General features: G+C 41.3%; 1 protein-coding gene across 1 annotated transcript in view; it reads right to left on the reverse strand.

The window, feature by feature from the left end:
- Positions 1 to 1,571, reverse strand: part of syt12 (synaptotagmin XII) — a gene marked incomplete at its 5' end in the record, with an annotated part of 37,439 nt that overhangs the window by 11,866 nt on the left and 24,002 nt on the right. The window contains 1 exon segment of the mRNA XM_014030319.1: positions 691 to 906. Within this exon segment, the coding sequence (XP_013885773.1) occupies positions 691 to 906 (216 nt within the window).

Here is a 1,571-nt window from a genome sequence, read left to right on the forward strand (position 1 = left end):
GCGTTAAACATAGCCTGTACTAGCTGAATAGATAGAATAATTACAACTTGCCCAATAGCAAGGCATTCATGAAAAAATTGCTCCATTGTCCCGAGATGATTTGCCTCTGCTAGTTAGCAAGTTTCACTTCCTGTTTACTACCGCAAAGCTTGTCGCCGACGTCTGACATAATCACGTGTTGCGTAGCCTCGTCTGATGTAATCATGTGTTGCGTAGCCTTGTCTGTAATCACGCATTGTGTAGCCTCGTCTGATGTAATCACGTGTTGCGTAGCCTCGTCTGACGTAATCACGCATTGCGTAGCCTCAATTATTCGCATCAAACAGTCGAGAGGGAAACTAGATAGAAACAGTCTGGATTCAAATTTTTATTTATTTAATTTTTTAGGAATTTTGAAAAGGTAGCAAAAAATTCACTCTACAACTGGATGGAAACACGATTATTGACTACAACTGATCACAAAGTGTACAATATAAGACTGGATCCTAAATTCAGATAATCAATCAGACACTTGATTTATCAAATTTCTGACATTCTGACCTATCTAGCTCCTACATACTGGTGTAAAGCCATCTGTGAACTTTCTGCTCTCTCAGTATGAGCTGATCGTTCTGAAATTCATGTGGAAATAAAATTTATTCATATTAATATCATTAAGCTGCAACACACAGTAAGCATTGCATCACAAACCTTGTTGACATCCTGAAGGTAGAGCCAAGCGTTGAACGGTCTGATGGTCAGGTCCAGGTCTGACATCTTCAGCTCTGCCAATCCTGCACTGATGTTCCTCTCATCTGCATCGATCCCAAAGGCTGCGAAGCGCAGGCTGTACTCGTCCAGAGCAGCCGGGTCCATGGGGATGGAGAAACGCTCATTGAAGATGACGGTGAAGGCATTGGTCTGAACCTGTGGGAAGCAGACAACAACAGTGTGGGTTTACACACTGAAATGTCCAACATCAAGTTCAACCACTGCCGAGCACAACCACCTGCTGGGCTAAAAGATCAGACAGGAAAACATTGGTTGTAACGCCTTAATGCTGTAGATAGCATAAAGTTCATATGGCCTTCACCTTCAGGTCAGAGTTTTTACCTGACATCCTTTGATTATGAGGAATGACAGAGTTCAAGCTGTTTCAGGTAAATCTTGAAAATACCAACATGAGACAGTGAAACTCTCACAGTGTCAGCATCTGTACAGTGTTTTACTAATGACTCAGAATCAGTTTGTTTTTATTAAAGTCAAGTGGCTGCAGCAGCCATCATGTTAATCAGTTGTACATGTGCATCTTAGTTCAGATTGTCCAGTGGTTCATGAGATATTTTGCTAACAAACAGAGGTTATGCAAAGTGTTAAAGACAGATCAGTTAGTGCTCTAAGTTTAGGTTTTTGTGTTCAGTGAGGTTCATTAACTGTGGAGTCCTTGAACTGAGGTGTCAGTGGCTCCCAGGCTGCACTGTACTTTACCATCAGTGTGTCAAAGAATAATGTTAAGTGCATTATTATTATTATTATCATCATCAGATTCCTTTTGCACACACACACACACACACACACACACACACACACAC

The sequence above is a fragment of the Austrofundulus limnaeus genome, unplaced genomic scaffold (assembly GCF_001266775.1).
Source record: "Austrofundulus limnaeus strain Quisiro unplaced genomic scaffold, Austrofundulus_limnaeus-1.0 Scaffold1039, whole genome shotgun sequence".
Taxonomy (NCBI): Eukaryota; Metazoa; Chordata; class Actinopteri; order Cyprinodontiformes; family Rivulidae; genus Austrofundulus; species Austrofundulus limnaeus.